Source organism: Vidua chalybeata, chromosome 11, assembly GCF_026979565.1.
Source record: "Vidua chalybeata isolate OUT-0048 chromosome 11, bVidCha1 merged haplotype, whole genome shotgun sequence".
NCBI lineage: Eukaryota > Metazoa > Chordata > Aves > Passeriformes > Viduidae > Vidua > Vidua chalybeata.
In genome coordinates this window covers 13,606,665-13,634,042 of record NC_071540.1, presented here as the reverse complement: position 1 = coordinate 13,634,042, position 27,378 = coordinate 13,606,665, and the positions used below count along the sequence as shown (strand labels likewise).

At 43.0% G+C, this 27,378-nt stretch overlaps 1 protein-coding gene across 3 annotated transcripts; it reads right to left on the bottom strand.

Annotated features, from left to right (window-relative positions):
- Positions 1-218: 218 nt before the first annotated feature.
- PDPR (pyruvate dehydrogenase phosphatase regulatory subunit) lies at positions 219-27,296 on the bottom strand. Of its 3 annotated transcripts, none has more exons than XM_053953080.1 (18): positions 27,118-27,296; positions 26,426-26,725; positions 23,951-24,084; positions 22,874-22,955; positions 22,619-22,782; positions 21,544-21,665; positions 20,599-20,716; positions 19,073-19,222; positions 15,923-16,115; positions 14,034-14,158; positions 12,223-12,378; positions 11,987-12,120; positions 11,453-11,601; positions 10,021-10,133; positions 9,579-9,673; positions 8,866-8,955; positions 8,411-8,593; positions 219-7,535 (listed from the first exon to the last, which is right to left on the bottom strand). In XM_053953080.1, the coding sequence occupies exons 2-18, from the start codon at positions 26,650-26,652 to the stop codon at positions 7,131-7,133; spliced, it is 2,640 nt and encodes an 879-aa protein (XP_053809055.1). In that variant the 5' UTR covers positions 26,653-26,725; positions 27,118-27,296; the 3' UTR covers positions 219-7,130. The 3 variants fall into 3 exon arrangements, with proteins under 3 accessions (XP_053809055.1, XP_053809057.1, XP_053809058.1); XM_053953082.1 differs by having other exon boundaries at positions 26,426-26,722; XM_053953083.1 differs by lacking the exons at positions 22,874-22,955; positions 26,426-26,725; positions 27,118-27,296 and having other exon boundaries at positions 23,951-23,984.
- Positions 27,297-27,378: the final 82 nt, after the last annotated feature.

The window sequence follows — 27,378 nt, the reverse complement described above, 5'->3', positions numbered from 1 at the left end:
GAATGACATGGACAAGCTGTTAATTTTGAATGTGGATACAGGCAGAGGAGGGGAAGGGATTTCCCCAGGGTGATGCAGCAGGCCCAGAACTCACTCCAGCTCCCAGGACTGGACCCTTCAACAAGCCTGGCATCCCTGCAGGATCCCATCCAGACAACCAGGGGCATTTGGATTCTGACACACAAGGGTCTTGCATAACTATCAGCAAAATTCAGAAGTAGTTAAAATGCCTCTTTATTAATAGACAAACCTAGCAACATTTAAGCCAACCAAAATATGAAATGAAATCAAGCATGATATAAATACAGCATACATGACAACATGGCCTCAGTGGAGAGCAGCAAACTCACCCTGACTTGTGCGCTTGGAAACAACTGTCCATGTCCTCTGCCACGGGGTCTGGCAATCAGAGCAGCTTTGTCTCTCCTAAACCTCTTCAAATCCAAACTCAGCAGAGGTGAGACCACTGTTCCCCTCAAAGGAAGAGTACCTGGCACGAGCTTTCGCTGAGCTCACACTGCAAAGGGATTAAAGAGCCTCCCTGTGCTGCTGGAGACAACCTGCTGGCACCTGCTTGCCAAAGCCCTGTGAGGGCAGAGGGAAAGGGCTGTAGTGGATGGGGAACCATGCTGCTGACACTGCTCCTTGCTCTGTCCCACCTCAGCTACATCTATTGCACAACATTCACAAACATAAGGCACTAGAAGAGTGTTTTCACAGGTTCAAACTTCAGTTGTTCTTAAAATTCCGGCAGCAGCATGCATCAGAAATCTTCCCAGCCCTTTTAAAATCTGGTGTCAGGAGACAAAAGCATGAAGGGGGCTTTGGATGAGTGTCCTTATGCAAGCCTGACCAGGAGATGCAGGAGAACCTGTCAAGGACTTGAGAGATACTAACCTGCCTCTGGTTATACTGGAAGAAGTGAGATCTATCCCACTATGGGAAAAGGAGGGAATTTTAGCATGGAAAAAAATCTTAGTGGTGCCATGGTGGAAGGCAACAGCACAGATTTTCCTCTATGCACACAAAATGGATCAGGTCCTAGCTGGGATGGCTGACAACTCCCAGCTATCTGCTCTGCTTGTAGCAGGTGTCAAGAATCTGTGTGGGAAGATCAACTGTTACCAGTATTAACAAATCAGTAAATATTAATGCGAACACTTTCCTCATTATAACGTACTGCTCCTTTTTGTTGAGATTCCTTATTCCAAGCAGGTGGAATCTCTTAACAGAACATCAGCCCACACCTGCAAAGCAGCTCTGGCTTGTGCTGTAATCCAGAAGCCAGCCTGACATCAGTAATCCAGCCCAGCTTTGAGACAAATGGGAGATGAGAAGTCTCAGAGCCATCTCAGCAAACACAACAGGCGGTAGCAGATCCCCTCCCCTCCTGCTTCTCCCGACTCCTGCCTGCAAATGTCAGCTGGTACAGCAGGGAAGCGTTCAGGCAGAGAATTTTGTTTCCTTTAATGCAATGGGACACGCACAGAGTACTCTATGCCAGCCCAGGCTTCTTTAGAGAAAGAAGAAAACCCATTACACCACAAGGAAAAAGTGAATAAATCCATTTTGGGGGGAAGGGGGGGGGTGGGGAACAAACAGGAAGGTGTCAGCCCAGCAGCTTCCACCATCCTCCAGTGCTTGCTCAAAATTACCATCTCTGGGCACACAGCTTGCCAAGAAGGAAATCAAATGGCAGGCACAGCCCAAACACCTCACCTAAAGCTTTAAGGCATTTATAAATATTCATTCTTTTTTCCTCTCTCAAATGTAAGGACTACTCATGCCAAGGGCTATAAGCACACTGCTACAGCCATAATACTTAAGGAAAGTTTAAAGTGCAAAGAAAATTTTCAAATGCTTTTTAGTGACAGCTTGAAGTCATCAGATGACACCAACCCCTGCCTTTCTTGAGTTTTGTTCCATGACTGAATGCCTTTTATTTTTTTTAAATAGAATTCCAAACAATCAATTAAGGAAAAGTTAATTTAAAACAAAAAAAAACCATCCTGAAATAGGCAGAAATTATTCTGACCCAGTACTATAATAAACTCATTTGGGAAGACAAATGTGAAGGTTGTGAACATTTTGCTCACCGTTATCAGCAGCCAAGAGCTGTGTTTTAAATAAAAATGACTTCTGCCCTTGCAAGCAACTCCCCATTCCCCTGACATGGGAACTACCTCATTTTTACAGATCTCTTCCCAAAATGTCACCATTCTGTTCAAACATGGAAGGATGAGGTTGGCGATGTCAGTGCTGTACCTTTACAGCTACAAGAATGTGCCAGGGAGACAAAAGTGCTCCAGGCAACCAAGTGCACACAGTCCCCACTTCTCCTGTGTGGAACCATTTCCTTCATCCCAGTAAGAGGGGCAAATGTGTGCTGGGAAACAAGTGCTAATGATGTCCCAACTCTGCCTAGAGACAGGGCTCTCACTTGTCCAGCATCAAGGCTGCAGAGGAAGATGCTCCCTGACCTGGGAATCAAAGCTGATCAGCTCTCCAAGGCTGGGCTTAAGGAGTTGAATAATGAGCAAAGGATCAAATCTTCACTGCACCTCTCCTTCCACCTCAGCTGAGCCACTCCATCATCCCTCCACCAGCTTTTATTTTGCCATGCCTCACTCTCTAATGGCAAAAGGACTAATGCACTCAGCCACCTGAGAAAGGAGACTAAAGAAGTGTTAAGGACAGTGGGAAAATCCTGGCACAGGGAAAGGAAGGGTTAAATGATGGGATTTACAGCAGCCACAAACCTGCCTGGAGTTCTGATGTTGGTATCAGCACCATCTAAAAGTTGAATAAGTTAAGTTGATGCAGAGACACAGATCTAGAGCCAACCTGGCTCCAATGACAAAGCATCAGGTAGAAGGAAGAGAACCTTGTGCATGAGAAATTGTACAGCAGCAGAATTTGAAGGTGTTATAGGAAGAGCAACATGATCGATGGCAGCTCAAATGCAACAGTAGAAAGGAGGAATCCAAGCTTACACCAAGATGTGGAGATGCACTGGAAGTTTTACACAACTTCCCTTCTTTGCCACAAAATAAGAAACTGTCCAACAAGGCCTATCAAATCTAGATACTGGAGAAAACAAATAGAAACTAAGTCTGGCAAAGACAGATGTGAAAATGACTGTAACACATCCTCCTGAAACACAAAACATAATTCTAGAAATAGATTATTAATTTTATCCTCAGATTGTTAAATATGAACAATATACTCCTGCTTTTCTAGTACAACTTTTACTCAAGGCTTGCATTACTCACTCAAAGATGAATAAAAGAGGATAAGTTAGGAAGGGATACAGCAAGGTTAAGACAATATAATATCTCTGTAAAAATAATTTAATGGAAGGAAGTGCTATGTCTTCCATAAGTTCCCCTGACTCCAGACGGCACTTGGGCAAGCCAGCCCTTCCCATGGATGCACATTCAGATGGATTCACTGGCTACCTTCCATGCAAAGATGCCTGTAGGAACAGAATCTACAGGGCTGTTCCCATTCTGGACAGCAAGACTCAGAGAACCGGTAACAACCCTGTGACTGATACACATGAGGTGCAGAGAGCAGACCTGCAGCTGCTGCTTGAGCACAGAATGAGGCCATTTCCCCTTCTACTGCCACAGAGAGAGATGCTATTTTTGTGTTTCCCAATCCAAGGTTCACAGTCTTACTGTGCAGAATGAGAACAAACCACCTTTTCTAGCAAAAAGCATTTTAAGGCAGTTTTAATGATGAGAATCAGGATGTAGATTTTTACAGTCCCTGTTATTTACCATCTTGAATGTAAAGACTAAGCTACAGCAGCTTCGAAGATCTGATTTTTAATTTTCTAATTTGAAGCTATACTAAAGGTAGTAACTCTTCAACAGATTTAGTTGTTCTTTTTTTAGGCACTCTAATAATCAGATAAAGGGATTAGAGTCTTACATCACTGCTAAATATCTCAAGATGAAAACACTATGCTAGAAGGATCTTCCTCCAACTCAGTATCACTATTTTAAAACGTGATCCAATTGTCCTCTTGATGGGTGTTCAAGTTGGTAAAGGCAAACTATTCTTTACATTGTAAGTTTAAAAATAGCTACACCAGAAATTAAATCGACTAAGCCTGAACAGCAGTTAAAGACCTCTCAGGTTCTGATATAAAACAAGAAGAAAATTCATAGCAGGGAGGGTTGGAGTAGGCGTTAATGAGCTGTAAGACTGACAATTACCAAACCACCCAAGTCTCAAACAGCAAACACAGCATTACACAAAGTGTTGCTATATCTACCATCATGGTGGAAAACTATTTCCACTCTCTATTTTTGGCATGGAAAAGTCAATAGATCTAGACATAAAATAAACCTTTCAGACATAAAATAAACCTTAGCAGACATAACGACAAAAGTAGCTTATAAAACACAATTTTACTGTCAGAACTGCTGGAGAAGAGACATCCGTGTATGAAAAGCTGCCTGAGGAACTAGCAGACACCATTAAATTAGGGAAAAGAAAAAATAATCACAAGGAGGAATATAATACAGCTGGAATGAGTGGTTGGTAATGGACAGTATGCTCCTAGCTTTCCAGTTTGGTCTTAACTAATTCTAGCTCTGCAGAGAACTGAACAGCTTGAGCTAAAATCTCTCTTCAGCAGTTTCAATACAAACTTCAGCACACCTTTCTTTGCCTTCTCCTGAAGGAGTATCATGCCTTATTCACCTGCAACAGATGGTCAATAAACCCTAAGCAGAAGGGCTGCTCGAAGAAACTCCTAAGAACCCTAAGCAGAAGGGCTACTCCACATCCTAAATATCACATACAAAACTCTTTCTTTGGTTGCATGCCTGTTTCTGTGGATAAGGAAGGCGAAGCAGTGTCCCATAAAACCAACGGAGAAGGACCAAGGTCCTCCCTGGTACACACGCCCAGCATGGGAACAATGGGATCATGGTATCTCTCTAAGCAGAAAAGATATGCAAGAAGTAATTATAGAGTTTAAACTGCTATTAGATGCTTTATGAACCTTTCATTTAAGTGATTAATTCTAACATACCAGGCAAAATTTCAGTTCAGAGAGCAATAATAGGGGAATTTGGCAGAAATGACAAGCAGGCGGAATCTCGCCTACAGCAGCTGCAGAGAGTACTCTGGATTTTTGAGATCTCAAAAAGCTGCCCCAGTGTGGTTACTCCTTTTCAAAAACTGGAAAATTCTGCATGTCAATTCAGAACTAGGTTTGAAATCCTGGAAGAAGCCACACATTTCAGTGGAACTCACCACAGACAAAGGAACGCATGCTCAGAGAAGTGATATCTACATTCAACCTACTATACCATATGCTCAAATCCTAAATTCCCTTACAGTTTCCTGAAGTGGCAGCCACAGACCCAACTGAAGGCACAGCTTAAAGCAACTAAAGCAGCAGAAAACAAACTTAAAACACAAACCAGGGGAGCTTTTGAGCTCATATTTACATTACTGATGCTCACCATTTAACTGGAAAATAAAGTGTCCAAAAGTGGTTCTAGACCATAGAGCAAGTGTTCACCACGCTAACAGGGCAGACAACAGTGCAAGGTTCTGTTTGAAGTTCAAAACAGATGCTGAAGCAAAAAGACCATGAGAAGTATGTGGCATCAGAGGCAGGGAAAACATTTAACAGATCTTTTTCAAGTAAATGAAAAGCGTCTTGGCTTTTGATTGTGCTCAAAATATGAAGAAGATGATGCAAATTTGCACAAGGCAATTCAGCATACCCCCATTTCTTCACCATTTATCATCAGTGATTGAACTGTCACATTTTGACAGCCGAAGAAGGGGTGAATTTCCAGCTGCACCAGAGTATCTGTATGAGAAGCCAGATGCAAAGAGCAGTGCTGAAGAAAAGCAATTTATAATCCCATTACCATGCTCCCTTCACTCCCTTATTCAACCCCTTCAGCTGAGGTACTACTGAGAGACAAAAGAAGTGCAAGAGATTTGAGGAGTAAAACAGAAGACAAACTTTTGAGTCCAGCAGGAGCTGCTGAGACATTTTCTCACCACCAGCAGAAAACCCAGTGTTTCTCACACCACAGGTGAGACAAATGCTGTGCCTTTTCCTACAATTTCAAAATAACCACAGGCAGCTAAAACTACACGATAATATCCCCTCCGGCTGCTCAAGTTCCCTAAACCAACACAAGTTCTCCATGAACCTTGCCAGATGAGTTTGACCAAGTCACATAAAGTGAAAGACAATCCCCAAAGAGACTGTAGATTGTGCAGCCTAAACAGAAGCAGCATTTCAACACTGCTATTTAACATTAAACACCAACATCTATCCTTGTTAGAAATCAGTATTCTTGCTAATAAAAAAGAAAAAACAACATTCCTTTATAGAAGTGAAATGCACATGTTGATCTTTGACTATATTTATAGAAGGCCATTTACTTTCAGTGACCCCACACAAAAAAATCCAATCCCACCAACAATGCACTTACCAATGCTACTGTAATCTCAATACTCTGATGTTAAATCTACTCCCTGCTAGGGAAAAACCAAAGTGGTGGACAAAGGAGGGCAGTGACAGGCTGGACAACACCAAAACCTGTCTCTAGGCTGTGCTCACACAATGCTTTGTCTCATGCCAGTAGTGAGGTAGCTGATCGTTCTATTGCCGTGTGCATCGACACACCAACCCCTCTAACACATGGTATGTGGAGAGCAGAGTGAGGTCAGCCATCACCTGAACCACAGGCAGCAAAGACCTGCTGTCCCATGCTGTATGCTGGAGAGGAGAGAGGAAGGGTGCAGACTTCAGGGATTCACCCCAACCTTTCCCATGACTAGAAGGCCAGGGCCTTTGGTTGGTGGGGTTCACTCCTACACAGGCATCCCTGCATGTTCAGCACTGTGCTTCATCCACTGGGGCACAGGGGAGCCTGGCAAGGGTTGAAGGAGGGAGACAGACAGGGCTGGGAAAGCTTGAAAATTAAAGTTTTAAAATATACAAAATGTAACACTCTGGAAAAAGTTTAAAAGTTGCAAGACAAGAAACGAAAAGAAAGAAATGTATGAGGTGAGGAGAAAGGGCTGGAAGATGGTGGGAGAAGACTCCAGCTTGGGACAAGGGGCAGGTCTAGTCTACTCAGCACCTACTCCCTCTGGTAGCCACTCAGTTCCACCTCATCCTTGCGGCGCCGCTGTGTGAAGAGGGAGCTGAAGGGATAGAGCTTGGCTTTGGCCTGGAAGCGCTGCCCGGCAATGTCGATCTCGTACTCTCCCTGGTTGATGAAGTCAGTTGTCACCACCAGCTTTTCTCCTGTCTTCTCGTCGAAGTGGTGCACGAAGCCAAGGCAGACGTGGCGCTCCAGGGTGTAGCTGTAGGCACTGCTGGTGGTCTTGCCCACGTAGCGGCCATTGCGGAAAATGGGCTCCCCCCACCAGGGCCAGAGGTCCATATCCGTGTCATGGTCCTCGAGAATGAACATGGTAAAGCGCTTGTACACCCCATTCTGCTTCTGTTCCAACAGCACTTCCTGGCCAAGAAACTCCATTCCCTGTGGGGACAAGGGAGCATCAGCTGATGTGAGGGACACAAAGTGTGGCAGCTGCTAAGCTGCAGCAGAACAGGTTGCTGACAAGGGCAATTTATGCTTGAAACTTATGCATATCAAAATGGGCTGCCTCCATATACAAGAAGCCCAGCTCAGATAGCTTTTCTGTCATGTTTTTGCTCCAGATGTTAAAAAAACACAGAAATGTTTGTGAAACTGCTCTTTAGAAAAATCATTCTAATTTTCACTCTAGTGAAAACCACGTCTCCATTCCGGTTTTTGCCATTTTTCTTGTTCCAGAAGTCTACCCTTCTTTATAAACCAGAGGGAAACTGTAACTAATACAAAATTTGTATCCTTAGTCACTACATTCTTTTCTTGAAGCAATACAAGCATTTGTTTTGGCTCATGCAAAGATGGAAGAAAGAAAACAAGACCGTGATAGCAACAGCACCTGGTACCACAAAAGCATGATATAACTCTACACTGTTCTACAAACTCCCCTGTTTTATTAAAAATAGAGAACACCTGTTACCTGGTGCCTAGCCTCATATTTAACATAATTAAATGACACCAGGTGCACAGGCTGGCTTTTGCTTCATCAGGTTGGGAAAACAGCTTAGAGAAGCAAGAATTCTGAGCATCTGTAGGGTACAGAGCACCTCTGCCACATTGGGCACTGCAGACACAAGCAGCATCAGGCACAGGTTACTGGGAATGCTGCACAGGAAGGCGGAAAACAGAAAATTTTGTGAAGTACAAGAATATATGTTACAGCTACTGCACACAGCTCCATAAAAACACATCCATCTGCTTGGCTGGCAGCCTTTCAGTCCAGTTCTGTTCTCCCACCCAACCCTATGCAGAAGGTCGTGTACCTTATCCAACTTGACCTGGAACTCGCGTCCACACTCCATAGGAGTAGTAAAAGCATCCAGATCCTGGCCCCAGAACGCAAAGAACTTCTCAATGCGCAGGCTGCGGAGCGCGTAGTAACCGGCATTCCGAATGCCGTACTTCTGCCCCATGTTCATCACCTCGTTGTACACGTGAAGGGCGTACTGCAATGGAAGGGTGAAACACACACTGGCACCAGGAGAGAGCAGCAGCATCTGGCACCACCAGGAATGTCACTGTCCCCTGCCACTGAAGCACAAGAGCTCTGCTCCACTGGAATGCAATATTAAGCAGAAAAACTCCCCCTGGTGCCTGCAGGCAGCTTTCCTGTGGTGCAAATCAGACATCTCATCACCTGGAGTCAACTTGGAAAATGTTTCCGATTTATGCATGCAAGCAACTGCTTTAATTAGCTCAGGCTGCAATGCGCTCTTACCTCTATGGGGATATAAAGCACGAAGCCAGGTTCTCCTGTGTGAGTGATACTCATCACACGGATGCCATTAGCATAGCCCACGCTCATCTCCTGCAGAATCAGAGGGGGTGAAATCATCCAAACTGGAACACAGCACAGAGATCCAGAGGGAGCACAATGCGTAACGCATCCACACTGCCCAGCCTTCTCTCCCCTTTGCCACCTGCACATACTTGCAACAAATTTAAATTTCCAAATTCAAATAGTGATATCACATTACCCAAACTTGTTAGTCATTTCTTGACACTTGGCAGTAAGCCCTGGAACTAGGTCAGGACACAGGTTGTATTCTAGATACAAGACAGAAATTGAATAGCAACTATCTGCTCAGCCTTTTAACAGGTTGATAGGAGACAATGATGTCAGAGTCCCCGATCCCAGCTGCCCCTCTGACAGCTTCATAATTGATTATATGAAACATGTCAAGATATCAAATGGTGACAAGTCTACAGTGAGAGGAATAGTGAAAACAAATGCATATTCACCTATATATTTAGCAAACACAACCCAAAGACAAGTGAGCCTAGTGAGTTCTTTACCAACCTAGCTCAGTAACTGCAGTAAACCTTCCTGTAAAGCTTAATTCTCCTCCAATTATCCAAAACATTTTTCATCTCCTTCCATGCATGCTTTGAAAAACCTGGCAGAGTGAGAGTAGAAGCACAGTCACTCACCTTGCAAAAGAGAGAGGGGAAGTGTTCTGCAGTCATTGGGGCATAGGACAACTCTGACAAGACATCCACAGCACGGGGACCAATCAGATTGAGAGCTAAAGAGGGGAACAAAACAGCATTAGGATAAGACTGGAGAAGTCTTGCCTGGTGTCTAACATGCTGCTCCAATTCTGAAGTCTTACTGAACTAAGAGGTGTGTTTACATTAAAGAACAGAGGAGAGAGTCATTAAACTCTCTCCTGACAGCCCACAGTAAAAGAATGCTGTCTTCTAGCTCACGGCTTGCCGGAAAAGAGTCTCTGAACTGCTGTTTTCATCCAAATGTTTGGAAAGGAGACTAAATCACAACTCCAGGCATTTAAACAATTAAATGGCATGCAGCAAGAGACACCATTTGTGATTTTGAGCTGTCTGAGGAGTTCTGCTCTTAGTGATTTCTTACCTGTGTACTTCCAGGTCACATCCTCTAGGACCAGGTTGCTGTCATCGGGCAGGCGGTTCTTCAGCCAGGCCCAGCAATGAACTTGTTGATCAGTGGGGGAAATCATGAAGAAGCTGGAACAGACAAATCAAACCCAAGAAACAATGAAAGAACAACCACAAAGTGAATCAGTTCATTCTTCATTCATAACTACTTGAGCCATTCAGCAGTTTCCAAGCTAACAGGAGATCGAAACAAGCTGGTTTGTGAAAACCACAGCTCAACTCTCTGGATCAATGCCATTACATCTGTCATGAAAAGAAATCCCCCACTTTAAGCATTACCAGTGGTCTGGCGACAAGAAGTGACTAGATGTAGAACATGGGGAATTCTGCAGGAAGCTGACAGAGTATCTCAAAGGTCACAAATGATTTGCAGAAGGGACTTGCAGCTCTTCACTACCAATGATTCTCTTTACTCTGACAGTCAGAGTAGAGATGGTTCACACAGCAATTTCTTGTTTTAGCAGCAGTCTTTTCACACACAATGGTAGTTATTGTTAACAGTTTCCAAAAACAGAACTCCACTTCATATAGGAAAATGAGCTGTCTGTGTGTGTCTGATACAAACTGTGAGTTAAAGTACATCAACATCTGTAGAAATCACTAAGCACAGAGGGAAGCGACTGGTTTCACAGAGAGGACAATGCTTTCAAGCAATACATGAATGCAGACAGAAGTGGAAGAGAAATAATTTCTAATTGAAAGAGAAGCAACAAAATGCTTTCACACCAAATCAGAGTTCCAACATCAGCCAATACAGTGAAAACACACATAGAAAACCATCCAGAAAAATAAATCCAACACTCAGCTGGATTTATATACATAGCCATGGCTATGAAGTTCTTAAAAATGGGAAAGCTTTTCATCGGATGCCAAAGAGAGCCCAAACTGGTGAGTCTAAGGGTAAAATCCTGTGATCATGTCAGCTTGCATGAAAGAGCACAAAAGAATGATAAAAGACTGCAGAACTGAGAATTAGAGTACATATACTGCAATGAAAATTGAAATAATCAAAAAGTAGTATTTTCAAAGTGCAGTTCCAGTAAGGACATTGGTCAGGAGTTAGTTTGCACTTTAAATGGTTACCTAAATTAATAATCTCCAGTGACTGCTAAAAACAATTTGTATCTCAATTAAGAAATTAAACATCTAAAGGTCTAACATTTTGAGGAAATCTATGTTCACTGTAATCCTGGAGAAAGGCTTATTTCCCCCAATGTTTTTAAGTTCAGAAGCTTCCTTTCACTTGAGTTACTGAATTAGGAATACTAGTGGAGAAGTGAGACTTTTTAGTTTAGGGTGGTGACAAAAGTTTATGGTCTTCATGAAGAAGCCCTTAAAGGCTCAAACACCAAAAGGGTCATTGCTAAAGATGCTGTCTGCACACCCACCTGCGCTTGCTGAGCCGGGCTATGCTGCAGTCATTCTCATACCCTCCTTTCTCATTAAGCATTCCTGTATGCACAACATGCCCAACTGGCACATCCAGGTCATTCGAGAAGAGATACTGCAGACTCTCCAGGGCCTGGTCTCCGGTGGACTACATGAATCAAAAGGAAGAGAAAGTCAGACAAGCTGCCTGAGCAAAACAAATCCACTGGGGCAGCTTAAGATTGCATCAACATCCTGGCCTAAATTATTTCAATTTGTGACAATCATGACACTGATGTCTTGAGCTAACAGGATACAACAGTGCCACAGTGCCGGAGGTCAAATTCTATGTATAGACTAAGCTGATATTTCTATAAACTGGGCCCTTGACAGACAAAACCCAATCTGTGCTATATACTGTGGTACAACCTGAATTTAGCCATACAGTGTGACTTCCTCTATCTATCCTCAATAGGACACAGAGTTTTTTGCAAAAGCAGGCAATAATAAACTAAAGGTCACCTTTACCAGGTGGGCCCTTCCTAGGTACTTACACTTATTTCAAACTTGGTAAAAGATGACATGTCAATAACACAAACTGCTTCCTTACAGCACTTGACTTCAGAACCCACAATATCAAACCAGTCTGGTTTATAAAAGGTTTTGCTGTGATCCAAATCCAGCAGATCTAATACAAAGAAAAATCGAAGGAAAAATTAATAAACTGTATGAATTAAGACCTTACATCGACCAATCGGGAAGCACTAGGCAGAGGAAAATATGATCTCACCACTCCCAGGTGGGACAAAATACTTGACTCTCTCAAATCCATGCTTCTCCATCCACCTGGCTCCCTGCGCATCCAGGCGGTCGTACAGAGGTGAAGTGCGCAGCTGCCTGCCAGTCTGGAAGTCCCAGCGGGGAACTTTCAGATCATACATGAGGGCTGCAATGGTCATAAAGATCCTTTATTAGGCAAAGTGATTATCTTTATCTACACTTTTCTTCCAGATTATCAGTACTTATTAATATCTGAACCATTAATAAAACTCCCTCAAAACAGCTCCAACCTTCCTTTTCCTCCTTTTGAAAATCCACAAATCTGTTTTGATTCATTTACAGCTCTTCACAATCAGAGTAACAATATTTGCACAAAACACTTATATTTATAGATATTTATGGTCTCGTGACAATTCTGCAAGATAACAGAAACTCTTATTTATCATGAAGTCATGCTGACTAGCATTAATTATGCAGGATTCTTCCCTGGCATTGCACTATATCAGATATTTTGACAATGCTAATGCTGGGGTGGGCAGCCCTAGCTACAGGGACCATCTCATTTGCTTTCTTAAATACTGTCAATTCAGCCTTTTGTAATCATTGAAGCTTTTCCAAATGACTTCTCTATCTGTTCAGCTAGTATAGAATATTTTTATTTAGAAAACAAGTTACCCTAATAAACATTAAGCATCCTCCTTAGTTATCAGTGGAGAGTAATAAACTTAAGGATGCTTGAATACTACTTTAAAAATGTTAAGATTCTACCTAGGTCAGAAACTGCTTAAAATTGAAGATAAGCCAACTAATTCTTACTGAACACTTCCATAATTTCTGCCTCATAGCTAACAATTTAATGAATTTATTGGCAATATCACAAATTGGTACTCCTGAAAGAGAGGGTATAGGGAAGACTAGATTCGAATGGGAACATAACACTTTAAAAATGGAATACATTTCTCACTCTCTAAAAACTAGAGGGATTCTGTAGCTATCAGAACTGAGGTTTGTACAAGAAAGCATCTGCAGAATAATGCCCAGAGTATCAAGTGATTTTTTCTGGGAAGAAGGTCAAAGCAGCATAAGGTTTTTATTCCCCAGATATAGCAGGGCTAAGAGGGTTACCCAGCTTCCCTGCTTTCACCCGAACATTATGTTTTTAGTTTAGACTTGGTATTCAAGTAATTGTTCCTGTTATGCAACTTGTGGAGTACTTCATACTTCTATTTCAAACTTGAAAAGAAGTCATCCACAATATTCAGACAATATGACAGATATTCAAACAAAAGGAGGAAACAAAGCATAGCTTTAGACAAGAAAAATGGCATCTCTAATCTATTCTGCAAGGTATTTATCACAAACTTTGACAGGAGAAAGCAGTATGTCTACGAAGACTTCCTGAATTATGCAAGATAACTGGGTCACCCAGCCATAAGTTGGAAGTGAAGGTATTTCCATGCCCTAATGATGTGCAAAGAATAACAATCTTTGACAGTGCAACATTCCCAGTTAAGACCTTACTATTGCTTTTTTAGGCTGGAGTCCTACAGAGATACATACAAATTTCCCTACATCAGAGGCAAAGCACAAAAATAGCAGAGAGCAAGGTACCAACAGTATTTTTTTAGAAAAGTTAATAAGAATGCTGGCATACGAAAAAGCCATCATCCTTTCCTTTCTCCTAGAAAAGGGCTGTATTGCCACGAAGGAGGTCAGGAAGAAGAAAAATGCTTGTCAGAGTGACAGCAGAGGAGAGCCAGTGTAGCAAAGGGCAAAATTTTGGACAGCCTGGCCAGAGCTAAACACAGAGACCTCACTTACGCATGACTTCCATCACACGGTGACGGAGGAAAGTGCGACTGCTCTGAAGGGTTCCAAAACGTTTCAGATCCAAGGGCCAGACATTTTCCGATGGATACCCATTTACTATCCACTCTGCAAGGTACCTGATGGAAGAAATAAAGACAGACTGAGATAGCACCCAATGTCTTAAGGGAAAAGTGTAGCTTTGAAGTCAGAAGGAAAGCAGTTTGGACTTGAGAATTTCTTACAATAGCAAGAGAGAAGACATGTAACATGGTATTCTAAACACTAGCAGAATGTGGAGAGTTTCCCTTTAAAAAATGCATTCACCAGATTTCCAAATCACTAATTGCCCATTAGGATGAAGCATACAGTGCAGCAGGAAGTTCATGTGCTAAATGAAGCCAGAGCCTGGACAGGTAACCTGGCTGACACTGTGTCAAATGCTTGGGTTCTGATACAAAAGGAGGTGCAAATACATTTCAGATGGAGTTTAATGCTTCTGCTTTCTTGTTTCTCATTGCCTGGTGCAGGCTTAGCCACAAACTACCAGTGACAGCATTCATTTAGCACGAGGTGCCAGCCAATTATGTTTAGCAACACTTCCAGCAGTGAAGGTGGAAGGCATTCTCCAGAGCTAACGGACACAGGCAACTCAGAATTTAGCAGAGCAGAAGGTTCTGTTCACAGCCAGTAGACAACAAAACAAAGGGGTTTGGAACTGATCACGAAAAGTTACATTAGCAAGCTAAGCTGCTTATTTTGGGGCCGTAGCAACAAATGAACAAACAGTGCTTTTACCTTCAGAAATTATTTTGATTCTTAAGAGAACCTCACTGAAAAGATTCTCTGTATTTCATATGACAACAAAAAAAAAATAATTATGAGTTGTTTCTCTGGTGACTTAAATCATTAGACAATGGACATAAACTAATGAAGACAAATGCAGATACTAACACCAGCATGAAAAACGAGCAGTTTTCTAAGAAGGCTGTGGGGCAGAAGGAATGCTCAGTCACCAAAACTAAATGGGAATCAGAAGGAGAAATGATCGTTCAGCAACTTTGCTGCTGAGATCACACTTACATGCCTGTCTAAGAATCTACATTGAGACAGGAACTGGATTTTACTGGGAAATTATTACATGCCTAACTTACTGTAGGGGACAGTCTGAAATTACTGTCAGCACTGGCATCACATATATGGTGTTTCATCAGCAAGAGATACAGCAGAGGAATTAACTGCTGTATCAACTTGAATGATCTAAAGACTTCAATCAAATTATAAAGAGGATCATGAAGCACAGGAGATGAAGGAATATATGCTTTGCTAAGCTTTTATCTCTTTGTGGTAGTTTAAAAAAAATCATACCCATTACAGAATCACAGAATCTCCTGAGCTGGAACAGACACACAAGGATCACTGAGTTCAACTCCCAGCCCTGAACAGGACAACCCCAAGAATCACACCAAGTGACTCACCAACCTGAGACCATTGTCCAAATGCTTCTTAAACTCTGGAAGGCTTGATGCTGTGATCACTTCCCTGAGGAGCCTGTTCCAGTATCCAACCACCCTCTGGGTGAAGAACCTTTTCCTAATATCCAACCTAAACCTCCTCTGACATAGCTTTAACAAAGCTTACTTGATCCCCAGCTGCTCACTGAGATGTGATGCCAGAGGAGAGGTGTGCAGGACAGGAATCCAACACAGGTTTGAAAAACACACTGGAGAACATAATCAGAAAACAGCAACTGCTCCTCTCCTTCACTCAAGTCAGAAACGAAAGAGGAGTCTTTGTCAGAGCAGACAACAAATACCAACCAGAACATTCTACACAGGAGGATCATCTGAGCAGTCTCTTGGCTAAAGCCTTACTTACACACACAACAATGATAGACCACTTACTTGCCTGCTCCCCCACCATACGAGATGCCAGCTGAGTTCATGCCAGCCAGAACGAAGTAGCCTCGTGCAGTGGGCGACTCTCCCATGATGCACCGCATGTCTGGGGTGAAGGACTCTGGGCAATTCACCAACTGCATGATCTGCAGAGCCTCCAAACCCGGCATCCTGCGCAGGAGGGCACTCAGAAGTGGCCCTAGGACCCAAGACAATAAAGAGAAAAATAGTCTCAACACATTTCAGCTGCTTCAGGTGGAAAGTGCCTCCATGTTTTGATACAGTAACAGGAGAAATGGTTTACTTGCTGGAATCACACTACTTAAAATGGATCACACACCATACAATAAAAGCAGCCATATTGATCCAGACCAAGAGTTCAGTATATTTTCAACAGTGCAAGAGCACTGTTCAGTTTTATTTGGGAAATAGGAACAGACATCAAATAGATACATAGTGAGGAGTACGAACAGGCAAACATACAGGACGCTTGTCACATGCACTCTGCAAACCTCCAACTATCATCCGCTCAGAGGATTTCCTAAAAATTTGGTATATTTTTCTGTATTTAGAAACTCATAAATTGGTCTATCTTTTAAGTACTAGACCAGTCTTTCCCAGCCTCATGAAAAAATCCAACAGACACAGACAAGGAGTTCCATTTGTTAAAATCTGTTGTATGAGGAATCACCACCTTTTGTTTTAAAGCTCACACTCAATTTCTTTTTATGCCTCCCAGCATTAAAAGAGACAGTGGTCAGGAATCCCCCTTGCAGCCTGTCTATCTCATTCCAGATTCTATAGACCTCTGTTTATTTCTGTTGTGTCACCTCCTTTCCCCAGCCCACTCAGTCACTCAGTTCCTGGAAACTATTCCAAGCTTTGATCAGTCTCTTGCTGCTCTTCCACCAGACCTTCTCCAGTCCCATGATACCCTCTGGAAACAGGGAGCCTAGAACAAGAACTAGCATCTGGAAAGACAAGGATTTAGTGTTGCCTAATGAACTGTGTTTTCTGCTTCCTTCCCAGTAATTCCTAACTTGTCTTTTGCTTTGACCGCTGCTGCACTGATGTCTTCACAGAACTAACAACCCCCCAAGGTCTGTTCAAAGCCCATCACATCACATGGTGAGAACAAGTCCATCCCCACACACACCCATGCATTTGCGTCACTTCACATTTATCCTCATTGACTTTCCTCACTGCTTCATTGCCCAGTCACGCTGGAAAAGTCCTTCAGCAACTCTTCACAGTTTGACATTTGAGAGTGTTAATAAACGGGTAAGATATCTACTTGGCTTTTGTTGCCCAAAAGTTACCTCTGCTTAGTACTCCAGATAAAAGCCCTCAAGATTCAACCCTAAGAATACTCCCTGAGCTTAATGCACAAGCAGTAAAATAATCAGATTTCACATTACCTAAGAAGTAAAACAGAACTGACCCATTCTTTCTCTTCCTTCTCTCAAGCATTAGAATTCCAGAATGAGAGCCTGGTGTTACAGGCTATTTTTCTATTGATAAAAAGAGAGATCAGTGCTAGATTTGTTCTCGTACCCAATCCAATTTAAGCAACTCCACAGACTATTTTAAAATCAAAAGGTGTTCCAACGACAAAGATCAAAGCAGTAATACAAGAGCTCAAACCCCAGGAACTGCAGCCCTAGAAAAGGATCAAATACTGCCTGAGTTAGCTCTGACTCTGCTCAACTGTTCAGCACATTTGACCGGATAAAAGGGCAAAGCTGGAACATAGCATGCAGCTGCTTCAGAAGCTTGGGCAATCTGGGGGTACCAGCAAGCAGTGCCTTTTCATTTTATTCAAATGAAAACCGAAAATGAAGTGGGTGCAGAGTTTGAGCAACTCATTACTGAAGCTAGTATCTTCAAGCAAGTCTTTAGGCATCTAGGGATCTAAAAACCTTTAGTATATGCCAGCACAAAGCAGCACCCCATCCTGGCTTCACCCCCTGGAGTTTAAACTTTTGCAGTATCAGTATGGTGTCTCTCAGAAATCAAAGTAAAATTATTAAATTTAACTTGAAACACAGCTGGAAGAACATACTATGATTGCAGAAAGAAATCAGTGAAATTCCATCCATGCCTAGGGTCACAGCGGCATGTGTATTCACAAGGGATGCAGAGAACTCTGATACAAGGGAAAGCTGGATTCCTGAATATGACAAATTTAAAGATGAGAGGGCACATACCAACTTACCAGGTATCAAAGAGGCAGGAGTGGTTGGAGAAGAAAGGGACTCACAGACCATGCTATGCTCTTTCCTAGAGAAAGAGCCCTCCATGTAAAAATGCATGCAGAATATAAAATCAGAATCAAATAAAATGGGAAGAGAAAGACAGAACAGTTGGAATATAATAAACCACTGTCAGTGGTGGAACAAAGTCTGGGAAGCCACAATATCAACTTCTGTCCTCAAAGCAATTGCCACTGATAGAAATGCACTTGTCAGTCCCTGATGAAGAGAGCTGCAGAAACAAAATACCACAGCTATGTGGCAGGTCAACAGTGTTGATCTACTGTGTCACAAGAGGAGCAGCATGTGGCACTGACAGTCAAAAATCAACTGAAATGGAAGAGCAGTGCTGGGAAGCTGATGTAGTACCTTGCGGCTCTAGAGGAAGGTAATACATGCTGAGGATTAGTGGGTGTTTTTAAACATTACACAGATATGACAGAATCACAGAATCCTGGAATGGTTTAGGTTGGAAGGGACTTTAAAGCTCATCTCATTCCAACCCCGGCATAGCGGGGACACCTTCCACTAGACCAGGTTGCTCCAAGTCCCATCCAACCTGACCTTGAACACTGAGCAACTTGTGTCAGTGCCTCATCACTCTCACAGGGAAAAATTTCCTCCTAATATCTAATTCTGCCCTCTATCATTTGGAAGCCATTCCCCCTTGTTCTAGCATTCCTTGTCAAAAGTCCCTCTCCAGCTCTCCTGTAGGCTCCCTTCAGGTACTGCAGACCTTGGTAAAGGTTTTTTCAGCAAATTACTGACAAATGAAGAGATGACTGAATTTGAGAGAACGTTCATCTTTGCCATAGATCAATGACAGCTGGCACTGCCATGAACTCTGCCTTCTGCTTGAAGGCATGTGTTTCACAACTGTGGGAACCTTTCTTCCCTAACATACCAAAATGATCCCAGTCTTCTTGAAGGTTCTGGATCTCCAGCTGGTTCCGTCCCTCCGTGAAGAGAGGTTTGGGGTTCTTCTCAAAGCCTCCTGAGAGGATGCCACCTTGCCAGTTGCGTATGTAGATCCTGCCATCGGGGTCGACAATAGCTGCAGAGGGAAGAAAAGAGGTGAGAAGGGAATTGAGAGAAGGGATATCTGTCTCAGGCTGTTGTCCCACAAACACCAATGATGGGGGGCTAGTGACACCCCAGGCCAAGCCAGCAGTCTCCCAACATGAGAAGGGACAGTCCCAGTTCCCCAGCCCCATGCTGTCACACCATTCTGGGTTCTCATGTGACACCCTGGTGAGCCAGTTTAGATTAAACCATTAGCTCCCACCACAGCCATGCATGATCTTAACTTTTGGACAGCACAGTAAACTGAATTAAACCTGAGGAGCCCCAAGCCAGCAGGACAGTGTTCCCAGAAGTGAGAGGACACAAGAGGGATTCAGAACCCTTGTGGCACTGAGAAACTATTATACCAGCTTAGTTCCACTGAAATTGTACCCAAGACCAGACCTTTCACCAAGACATGTCTTGCTCTGCCCTTCTTTCTCTTCCTATTCTAAGAACAGCTAATTTGTAACAGATCCAGTTTACTGCAGGCCACCAGCACAAAGAAGGTGGGCAGCACTGGGGTGAGGACAAGCAGTCAGGACTGGATTGCTCCTTCCACTGGTAGTGTGTCAACTTGAAGTATTTAAGTTACTCCACCTGACATGCTCCACAGCAATTTTTGCCATGTACAGAAAAGCTGAGACTATATATATGTGAATATATACATACATACATATGTATCTACACAAAGGGGTTTTAATTAGTCAAATAGAAGTGAAGCACTTGCACTCCATCCAAAGATCACAATTCCCTGGACAGTGTATACATTACTCACTAGAAGCAGAAAATCTTGCTAACAACTGAGAGTAAATAAGTAAAGCTTTCTACTTCTCAACCATAGTGTGGCAAACACAAAGGCTTTTTTTTTAAGAGATACAAAAGCCAGAACATGGGGGAGGAGCAATTACCTCAAGTGTTTGGTTGCCCCTACAGCTCATAGACATGTAAATGCCATTGTAAAGCCTTAGCTTCAGCTGGAGGAAAGGAATAGATGGGCCATTTGGGGCCAGCAGCCTGCAAGGAAAACATAGTGCCAAGGCTAGCGCATTCTCCAGCCCAGAAATGCAACAATCCAAGACTCAGACACAACTACTACTCGAGCTAGAGTCGAGGTCATTCTCCTGCTAAGTTGATGAACTCTCAAAGTCATTTTCTGCAGGAAAAGCTTTCCCAAGAGTAAAGAAAGATATTCTTTCTACCACTGAAAAAGGATATTCAAAGCAATTCAGAGAGAAGGACTTCACAATCCCAAATTAGCTGAGGACCGATAGCCCAACCTTGGCCTTTTTGTGACAAAATACAGGTCACCTGGGAAAGGCAGATATAATTCACCAAGAAAAGCGAGAAGAGCTGAAGAGTCCTTACTTGGTAAGCTGCTTGACAGAGGCTCCTGCAAAGGATGTGTCAGGAGGTAGAAGTGTTCGCAGGCATGGACTGGGATATGGATTGGTTCCTCCCCAGAGTGGCCCAACTCATAGGCCCACTGAAATCAAAAAAGTGCAGGTTAGAATGGAAAAGAAAAAAAAAAAAAACCAGCTTCAGGAAAAGAGCAGGATAAAAGCACCTCCCTGATTTTGCTTTCATAAAAGACCAAGATTTGGTTCAGACCCCAGGACATTAAACAGACACATTTTTTTTCTCTTTCCTTAGAATTTGAACTGTTTTGGATAAAGACTGTTTTTCTGTTCATAATATGATAACTAGAAAAGTGGGGCCCCAACTCAAAACTAAGAAGTACCAGTTTACAAAACAAAAGCAAAATAAGATCTGTAGACCAAAGTCAGTACTAGGTTCAGCACCTAGAAGCAGAATAGTCAGCATTTAGATGCTTGAACTAAGACCCTTTACTAACTAGGGGAACAGCTGCTAGCTGAGAAACGAAACTTGTCAGATGTATTTTCTAGTAGAGAAGACATGACACTAAGGAGTAAAAGCAAACAATTTTTTTGGGAGGGAAGTGAGAGAGAAGGGGCTGTCTCCCTGACAGCCAAAGTAATGTTCTTCCTGTCAGAAGGGTGAACCTCCCAGAAGAGAGACCATGGACAGAGCTGTACCAACGAGCTGCAAGTGCACCCTGCCTTTGTTGCACAGCAAATGGCAAGAACTGCTTTTACTCCTTCACTCCTCCTTATCCCATTGGGATAAGCTGATGAGTAACATGATTTGATCTACTCAAGCAAACCAAGCCAAGGCACAAGCCATTAAAAAAACCAAAAGGAAAACAAACAAACAAAGAACCAGAGGGACGTGCACGTATTCTTAAGGAACAGAAAAACAGAAACAAGAAAGAAAAAATTTAAATAATTCAACCTGGCCAGCACAGTTGACGAAGTACTCGCATTGAATCCGCCCTCTGTCAGTCTCGACTCCAGTCACTCGACCCTTCTGGATTGTGACATGACTGACACTCGTCCGCTCGTGAATCTGGACACCTGGAGTGGATCAGACAGTCACTATGCCATGAGCCTTCTTTCTAATGTGTCAGGCTGTTAGCTTTAAGCCCTTACACTCAACCAAAATGCTTATTTTCTCTTGGAGACTAAATTTCTATTCTTGACCCAGTAATTCTTAAGTAAAACCCTATTATTTGTAAAACACCACACGTACAATTTATACAGCCTGAGACTGTGAAGAGCTGCAGGTTTTTTTTTTCCCATGTGACAATCTGGGTGATAAATAGATCAGCAGTATCAACAAAAAAGAGACTCAGCTATGGACTTCTTTCTATTACTATTCCTTTATGCAACAAACTTGTAGTTTCAGATGGCATGGCTGGTTTTCTTATGGGAGATAAGTAATTTTGTGGGAAAAAAATCAATACGCAGTATGCAATCAAGCTGGGCTAAAAGAAACTGAGAGGTATCTTCCTAAGCAGCTTCTTCTGATCTGATGGACTTTCATCCTCAATGACCTTATTTAAACTTTCCCCCTACTTTTAAACCACACATTGGTCAAACAGCATTTATTAATACACTTCCAAACCCATTTCCACAGCATACGTGCTCAATTAAATACTTCACAAGGCTGAGCCACTCTTTTATTTGTAGGTAATTAACTATTTTGATGTGTAATTATGAGTCAATTCTAGGAAGGAAAGAGTGTGTGCTTTTTCAGAGAAACAGGTAACCACTAAGGACAACAAATAGGTGTAAATACATAACCATTAAGGACAACAAACAGGTGCTTGAACTATCCCAGGAAACCTGTAAACATTCAGCATGTAAAAAATTCAGCTTGTTTTTTCAGAAATAAACAAGTTTAAAGAATCTGAACTTCACAGAAATAACAGAATTTTGGTCTTCAGTGCTCAGTTAGAACATCAAAAGAGGTGCAGAACATGGCTATCATGCAGGAGAGCACTCTATAGATAAAAAAAAGCTCCTACCATTCCGTGAGGCAGCGGTTGCCAGAGCCAGACTCACATTGGCAGACGACACGAGTGCATCTTCTGGCACATACATGGCCCCCACAAGGTCATGGATGTTGATCAGTGGGTGGAGCTGTAACACTTTCTTTGGGCTGATAATTTCACATGGTATTCCCATTACACTGCCACAGAACATAAGAAACACAACGTCATTTGTCTCGCAGGAGAGCTGATGCACACTGAAGCTGAGTTGTATTTCCTGCTCATACGTACTTCAGCGATGAAGCAATGCGCTTCAGAGAGATCAGTCGGTCCTGAGTCTGAGCCAGTGAAATAGAGCCTGTCTTCATGTACCCTATGACAATGACCAAAGTCAAGTCAGATTTGGACAGGATCTTGAATTCCTTTCCATCTCAGACTCACTACTTTAATATAATTGCAGACTTGTTGCTTCCACAACTCAGGAGCCTGGAAATCTCACATCCTTAAATAACTTTAAACACTTACGAGCTAGTAATTAAAAAGTGCATGAGAGAACTTTTTTAAAAAAGCAATTTAATTTTTAATTGTGTTCTCTTTCTACTTCATATACTCCTGTTTATAAAATAAACCCCTGAATTTCACACATGGTAGCTATTAAAAGAGAGAGAAGTTAAAAGTGATCTAATGACTCCTCAGAAGACTAAAAATTCAACAACTAAAAGCAGATATTATGTCACTCCAACACCTGCACTAAATTAATATTTACCTTAATGGCAGGGATAGTTATGAACCTCTATTGAGGTATTAATTTGTCTGACATACATGACAAGTTCTTGTCAGAAGAAAACTTTGAGTAACCAAGTTCTTTCTATCAGGTACATGCTCAGATATTTTGGAGGGAAAGGGAGAATTTCAACATAATCTTTTTTTGTTATTTCCAGGGCTAGACTGCAGTAAGAGACAGTTTTGCCAGTGCTTCAGTGCTCCTGTTAACCACATTTTCTTTTTGAGAAGTTCATCAGTGCAAAGAACAGGCCAACTTGCTCCAGTCACTGCAATATATTTTCCATGTCCTTGTGAAAATTATTGTGTCTGCCCAAGTTAGGGACAACATGCAAACTGTCACAATTTGCAGGTAGTCTGCCTTCAGTTTGCCCATCTGATAGTCTTCTCCCTGTTCTTCATGATTCACACTAGTGACATCACTTTGCATCTGATTAGGTCCATATGTATTGTTTTTGAACAGTACTTTCAAGCCTTGAGACACTGTAAAACCACAGTCAGTGTGGTTTTATTATTTATTCACACATATTTCGGTGTCAGTACTTCGGTTTCCCAAAGATTACTCCATGGTGACACTTTCAGTACCTGTTTGCACTCCTGTCTCCTGTTCCAGCTGCTGGTAGAGCTTGTTTGAATAGTGTGCCATCTTCAGCTCTATGGACACGGGCCTGGCTGTGCTCACAATGCCGGCACAGAAACGAGTGGTGCCAGCAGCCAACCTGCAGGAGAAGGTGCAGACAAGGGCCTCATGCAGCCGCCAGGTATACACTCCACATCAGGCTGCTCCAGCAGCTCCACTGGCAGCATAAACCACACAGCAACTTCTCCCCCAAACACATCAGAACAACACTTTAAGTTGGATGATGCAGGGCTGACACAACCTCTAGAACGATATTCCTTTTGCTCACTTTTGTAAAGACATTGCATACCAAGACAATTTCTCTTTAACAAGTCCTAAACACTGACATTTTTCAACGAAAGCATTTTTTGTAAAAAAAAAAAAAAAAAAAAAAAAAAAAAATCTTACACTTAAGTTGAGCTGCCTGATTCTTTCCTTCTCCAGGAAGGATTTCTGTCAAATCAAGATTAACTTGGTTTTGAGTCTTGCATCTTTGAAGACTATAGTATGAGCAAGTCCCTCCCACTCTGTAACAACTGCCATAGACAGACACATGTTTCTTGTCCCTTCTAAAACTGTCCCTACACCATTGAGCTATTTGGTGAAGAGTTGCTCTAGAGACAGAAACCTACACAACTCCATACAGCATGGAGAGAGGAAGGCAAGGCAATTAGATTTAAGCATCTCCCTTGCAGCCTGCTTCCACAATAATTCCAAGTTACCTTTGCTGCTTCTAAAGCCATCCTGCATTTCTCATTTGACACAACTGCTTTCAGCCTGGCATATCTATGTTCTCTCAGTAATTCAATCTAAGATTCAGCTGGGTAAGGAACATTTGCTACACCCCTACTCAACAACAACCCAAAGAGCCGAATCACAGTCTTGCCATGCTGTACTCCTCATAAGACATTTCTGCTACTGCAATATTCCTCCTTCTCCCTGAGCATGCACAGACTGAGCCTACACAGCATCTTAATTCACTGCAGATCTATAATGGGCTGTTCAAAGCCTGCTCCAAGCTAGCAAAAAAGACATTCCCCTGCAAACACAGCCCAGCACCCCACTTTGCTCAGAAGGACCCCACTCACAAGGTCTCAGATGAGAATACCCCATTTATTTTCTTTGCAGCTAGAACAATCCTGCTGCTTCCCAGTCACAGAAACTCCAGGAACCACAGCTAATTATTCCTGAAGGCAGTATCAGGTGGGAAGTTCTAGATGGTAAATATACAGTCCATCCCCTATTTAGGACACTGGAAGCTGCTACAATAAACACCTCTTCAAACCCTAAAGTCTCAGTGGTGTCTCATGCCCAGGATCCCCAAACTGCTTCATGAAAACACCGCGAATGACCTTCAGAAACAGACATCTATAACAACAGGGAAAATGTTGAGATGCACAGCTTTCAACAGGAACTCTGTGCTCTGCTACAGAGAGCTCACCAAGCTCAATAAGGGCACTTCTGCTCAGCCAAATCGTAACAGCCTTGGCTATTTTACAGAGAGACACTAAATCCTCCAACAAAGTGGATAATCTGAGCATTTAACCAGCTTACAGGGCAATGTTTTAGTGATGTCTGCTTATAACCTCTTGCAATCTCTGGAGCTTTGCTGGCTGTGTAATGCTTTAGACACACACAGCATCCTGCTCTGAGAGGTCAGCATGAGCTGTAGGAGTAATGTGGATTTTTAGTTCTTTTTAAATGGTCCATCACCTTTGTCAGCTGCATTGTTTTACATATCACCTGTGATTACAGCAGTGCACCTAGATATCTCCCAAAGGAACCGAGGTGCATGGCAAACCCGCACCAGAGCAGAGTTCTCCTGATGGGAACCGCAATGCATGCAGGACACTCGCTGGAGCCCAGTACTGATCACACCCCACTCTGTCACCCCCATGCTTCTCAGGGCACTGTGGAGAGGTAGAAGACCCTGGAGTGCAGGGGGGAAGTTGACAAAAAAAGGTGGTATTTTAATGCTTGCTTTAAAATACTTGCTTTTTGTTTCTCACTACCTGAATCCATTGTAACGGTCATGAAATAAAGTCATTATTTTAAATTAATTCTCCCTAGGATAAGTCTGTTTTGCCCATGGCAGTATAATCTCCGTATCTTTATCCCGATTCGTAAGTTTTCTTGGCTTACTTTCCCTCTGTCTTGCAGAGGGAAATGGCATGGCTGCATGGGAGTCAGGCCCTGAGCCACAGCTATCTCACCACAATCACACAAGGGATACTCTTCACCTTGCAGAGCAGCCCTGTGCTTGGGAAGGGGCAGAGTAAGTGTTGTTATTAATGTTCTGTATAACCTTATCTCCCCCAGGGAAAAGGCTATTTCCAGGTCTTCACTTTAGTTCAGGTGAAGAGATAGAAATAATACATTACAGCAGATATTGTTCTGCATAGAAGTCTCATTTTGTTGGGTTTTTAACCAGAAATCCTTACCTGCCCTGCTCAAGTAAGACTATATCCTTAAAGCCCATCTTGGAAAGGTGATAGGCCACAGAGGTGCCCATGATTCCACCACCACAGATGACAACCTGTGCCTGTGCTGGCAGGGAAACCGGGTGAGGCTCTGCTGTAGTTGAGGTACTTCGCTGGGAGCGGGTCATTCTCCTCCATTTCGGGTGAGCTGCCCGCCACTGGATATCGGACAGCAATCGGAGAAACATCCCGGCAGCTCTTTGTCCCTTTTCCTAAAGCACCACCTAGATGTGTTCAGATGTGACCTCAGTACCACTCCTTCTAGGAAGGAAAAGATGAGACTCACATTACCACTTATCTTATTACACACAAGGCTGGCAGCAGGAAACATCACGTGGTGTGCCGGGTATAAGTGGACATGAGAAAGCTGATGAGCAAACAAACAGGAGGGCAGTTACTCCTGAAACAACAACCTTGCCGTTAAGATTTAAACTTAGATCATGAACTAGGAACAGAGCGTTACACCTTTGGTTTTGACACAGTGCAACTTGACAATGAGCAAAAAACCAGACGAAAGGTGGAAAAGCTCTCACACCAGTGACAAGGAGAACTGAAACGGCCATCAGGCACAGATCATGCTCCGGAATGTTTCCGAAAGCCAGAAGTAATTAGGGCACAAATAAGCTTGATTATTAACGCTGCCAGGCATTTACCTGAAGAAGGAAACGAAGTCTGTGGTCAGAGTAACTGGCACAGGGCACTGGAGAGGCCCCTCCGGGAACAGCTTTACCACAAGCTTTACCCCAGGGCCTGGCTACGGCAGCTCCCCAGCAGCAGCACCGGAGGTTCCCCCACCCGCGGACTCCGGGCCGTGCCGGGAGCCTGAGGGACGGGGATGTCAGGGCGCGGGGTGTCAGGGAGCCCCGGGCCGAGGAGCGCCCGCTTCGGCCTGCTCGCCCCCGCCGGCGCCCCCG

Excerpts from the sequence above, each read along its gene's own strand:
- PDPR (XM_053953080.1), bottom strand. The coding sequence starts at position 26,652 with ATGTTTCTCCGATTGCTGTCCGATATCCAGTGGCGGGCAGCTCACCCG. Across the intron at positions 20,717-21,543 it reads TCGTCAACTGTGCTGGCCAG|TGGGCCTATGAGTTGGGCCA; the intron begins GTTGAATTATTT and ends TTTTGATTTCAG. Across the intron at positions 19,223-20,598 it reads TCTGTCAAGCAGCTTACCAA|CTATTGTCGACCCCGATGGC; the intron begins GTAAGGACTCTT and ends TTCCCTCTGCAG.